Here is a 3,838-nt window from a genome sequence, read left to right as displayed (position 1 = left end):
CCATTCTGCAAGGCTACTCAAGCCACGTGAAAGTACTTTGACAAAGTCTTCAAAGCAAACCTGTTTCACTGTTGAAAATCAGGGAATCGTGGTGAGGTACCCCCTGGTTCTGGCAAACACTTTTAGAATCGCTTGTTTCTTATGCTGGGATATACCCTTAACGTAGCTGTGGCCATCTATTACTCAGACAGAAGGACGAGAGGAGCTCCTTCAGCCCCTCACTGGTGAGAACCACCCAGGGACACAGCTGCTGCAGTAACCAGGGCAGGAGTAGGGGAAAAGCTTGAAGAAGTCATTTATCAAAAGTCATTTTATTGACAAAATAGAATACTCATATTTGCTCTTACAGGGGTAGCCTCTAAACTTTTTTACAAAAAAATTTACAGACTGTATAGCTTTGGATATATACATATTTTACACATCTGTACAAGGTAACAAATAATTATATAAATACATCCTTTAATGTAGGAAACCCGTATTTATCTGGGGTGTATAATTAAGACATGTTTTGATTCAGTCTGTTATAAGGCATTTGCCTGGTCATCTATATCCCAAAAACCTGTAGTTCCAGCAGACTCCCGCTTTGGGATGGGGGAGGAAGACCCTCCCTCCCACGAGCTGCCGTTAGTCCAAAGTAAATCAGGAGCCGCTCTGCCTCGCCCTCTGCAAGACACGGGTGAGCCCCTGCCTTCCTCCGCCAGCAAAATAATATGCTGGCTCCTTGAAGTACATGCTCCCTGCATATGAATGGAGGGGAAGGAGGAGGGGGCTGGAGCCTGGGGCCTCTGCCAGCTGCATTGTTCTATACAAGCTGTGGCTAATAAGGACCATTAGTGGTTCATTAATGGCACCAAACAGTGAGGGGGCATTTCAGGCAGGCCAGTGTCCCTCATTCCCTAACCTATGGCCTCTTTTCCCCCTCCTCACACTTGAGACAGAGGCATCTGCTTGGGGTAGGAGACGGAGCTGGCAGTGCCAGACCTCCACGTCAGGCCGGTGCTGACATCGCTGTACAGGGAGCCGCCTCCACCAGCCCCAAGTCCTCCAGCAGCAGCGATAGCGGTCTGCCCGCCCGCTCCTGCTCCAGCACCCCCGGCCACGGCAGCACCTTTGCTGGCCCAGCAGCAGCGGGTGCAGAGGGCCCTCCAGGACTCGAGGGTCTTGCCGGACCAGACCCAGACGCCGGAGGTGATGCCCACCACCAGGCACATGAAGTACTTGAGCATGAAGACGGCGTAGTCGGGGCGGCGGGCCTGGTCGGGCTGCTGGTCACGCAGACAGGGGCAGTTGTGCGTGGCCTCCCAGCGGGGCCGGTTGTGCTGCTCGTAGAAGAGGCAGGCGACCACGCTGGCGGCCGGCACGGTGTAAAGCACGGTGAAGAGGCCCAGGCGTATCATCAGCTTCTCCAGCTTGTGGGTCTTGGTGGGGCCGCCCTGCTGCTTGATGACGCTGCGGATGCGGAAGAGCGAGACGAAGCCGGCGAGCAGGAACATAGAGCCGATGGCCAGGTAGATGAGCAGCGGCGCCAGCACGAAGCCCCGCAGGTTCTCCAGGCTCTGGTTGCCCACGTAGCAGATGCCGGCCACCGGGTCCCCGTCCACGGAGCTGAGCGCCAGCACGGCGATGGACTTGACGCTGGGGAGCAGCCAGGCGGCCAGGTGGAAGTACTGCGCGTAGCCGGCGATGGCCTCGTTGCCCCACTTCATGCCGGCGGCCAGGAACCAGGTGAGCGAGAGGATGACCCACCAGATGGAGCTGGCCATGCCGAAGAAGTAGACGAGCAGGAACACCACGGTGCACAGCGCCGGCCCCGTGCTCTCGTAGCGCACGTGCTCGGCCACCGCCAGCTCGGGCTGCAGCTCGGCCGCGCCGCCCGCCGCCCCGCGCCCCCCCGCCGCCGCCCCCGCCGCCGCCGCGCCGCCGCCCGCCCCCGCCGCGCCGGGCCCCGCGCCTCCCGCCCCCGCGCCGCCGCTGCACGCCACCTTCTCGTGGCCGGCCACCAGGCGCACCAGGTAGCCCAGCGAGACGAAGAGGTAGCAGGCGGCCAGGAAGATGATGGGCCGCTCGGGGTACTTGAAGCGCTCCATGTCGATGAGGAAGGTGGAGACGGTGGCGAAGGTGGAGAGGAAGCACAGCACGGACCACAGGCCGATCCAGAAGGCGGTGAAGGCGCGCTCGTCGGGGCTGAAGTAGGGGTTGTGGCACGGCAGCGCGCAGTTGGCGATCTGCCCCGTCTTCACGCGGTTGTACAGCGGGTGCCGCTCGCTGGACACCGACACCATGGGCGCGCGGCACTGGCAGCCCGGCTCGCAGGGCGGCGGCGGGCGCGGGGCCTCGGCCGGGGGCGCGGCGGCGGCCGGGGGGGGCGCCCTGGCGGGGCCGCCGGGCCGGGCGCCGCGGAGGGGGGGCTTGGCGGGCGGCGGCGCGGCCGTGGTGAGGTCGGTGCGGTTGTAGTCCATGCAGAGCGTGTCGGGGCTGCCCTGCTCCGGCAGCCGGTCGCAGCGCATCCTGTCGGGCCAGGCGAAGCCGTACTGGCGCATGAGCGGCGCGCAGCCCGCCTTGGCCCGCTCGCAGACGCTGCGGCAGGGCGGCAGCGGCTTCTTGTAGTCCTCCAGGCAGATGGGGGTGTACATGCTGCAGAGGAAGAAGCGCAGGTCGCTGGAGCACTGGATCTCCACCAGCGGCCAGAACTGGTGCACCTCCAGCCCGGCCTCGTCCTGCGTGTCGTGGTTGAACTGGTTGGGCATGTAGGTGTAGTTATAGCCGATGCCCTTGCAGAGCGGCACGGTGATCTCCTGGCACGACAGCTCCTTAGCCGACGACGAAGACGACGACGATGCGGCGGCGGCGGCCGAGGCGGCGGCACAGCCGGCGCGCTGCAGCAGGGCCAGGGCGGCGAGCAGCGGGGTGACGGCCAACAGGTAGCTCCACTCCATGCTGGGCGGCGGGCGGCGGCGGCGGGCCCGGCCGCCTCCCCTCCTCCCGTCCCGCTCCGCGGCCCCGGCAGGTGAGGGGGCGGCCCCGCGGGCTCTGTGCCCGGCGGAGGTGGGGGGGGGGGCTCCGCTCAGGGGAGGCCGCTCAGCCGGCCTCGCATGTCTCCGGGCTGCGGGAGGGCTCTTGCGGCCGCGAAGAGAAGTTTCGTCCCCAGTCCCCGCCCGACGCGGTCAATATGGCCGAGGCGGCCCCGGGACGAGGCGCTGCGCCCCGCGGCGCCGCGCTCCCGCCGCCCCGAGCGCCCGGGCAGCGGCGGAGCCGGTGCAGCGGCGGCCGGAGCGGCTCGTCCCGCCGGCCGCACGAACGCCGCGCTCCGCGGACGACCGCCAGCCGGGCCGGGCCGCCGCTCGCTCCGGTTCCGGCCGCGGGCGCACCGTGCGCGATCGCGCCACCTGAGCCGCGGGGTTGAGCGCGGCAGCGCCTCCGCGCAACTTCTCGCTCCTCGGCCCCGGCAGCGCCAGTCCGGCCGCCGCGCTCTCATGAATATTTATAGCGAGCGCCGCCGGGCCCCGCCCCCGCCGCCCCGGCCGCCAATCGCTCCAGTCTGGGCGGTGAGAGCGGAGCCGACCCCGGCCCGCCTTAAGGTGGAGCGGCCGCTGGGTCCCGGTGCGGCGTGCCCTGCTCGGCCCTTCCGCTGCGGGAACGTTGTGCTTTTTGTGGGCTGTCTCCCCTGAGTGGCAAAGCGCGGTTCTGCTCCGTGAAGTGCTTCTGCTCTCTGCGCGCGCTTTCCTCCGCGGGAGAGCCCGGTGGAGCCGGGGATCGGCAGCGCGGGGCTCTGAGGCGACGGCCGCTCTCGGACCTCCGCGCTCCGCACGCGCCCAGGCCGGGCTCAGCGCCCACGAGT

At 66.6% G+C, this 3,838-nt stretch overlaps 1 protein-coding gene across 1 annotated transcript; it reads right to left on the bottom strand.

The window, feature by feature from the left end:
- Positions 1-292: 292 nt before the first annotated feature.
- Positions 293-3,456, bottom strand: FZD8 (frizzled class receptor 8). Its single transcript, XM_418566.8, has one exon. It carries the CDS (start codon positions 2,934-2,936, stop codon positions 924-926), a length of 2,013 nt encoding a protein of 670 aa, XP_418566.7. The 5' UTR covers positions 2,937-3,456; the 3' UTR covers positions 293-923.
- Positions 3,457-3,838: the final 382 nt, after the last annotated feature.

This window comes from Gallus gallus, chromosome 2 (assembly GCF_016699485.2).
Source record: "Gallus gallus isolate bGalGal1 chromosome 2, bGalGal1.mat.broiler.GRCg7b, whole genome shotgun sequence".
In the NCBI taxonomy this organism is placed as follows: domain Eukaryota; kingdom Metazoa; phylum Chordata; class Aves; order Galliformes; family Phasianidae; genus Gallus; species Gallus gallus.
The sequence above is the reverse complement of the archived record's forward strand: the minus strand, read 5'-3'. Positions and strand labels throughout refer to the sequence as shown.

What these genes read in the sequence shown, in the direction of transcription:
- FZD8 (XM_418566.8), bottom strand. Translation starts at nt 2,936, where the DNA reads ATGGAGTGGAGCTACCTGTTGGCCGTCACCCCGCTGCTCGCCGCCCTG.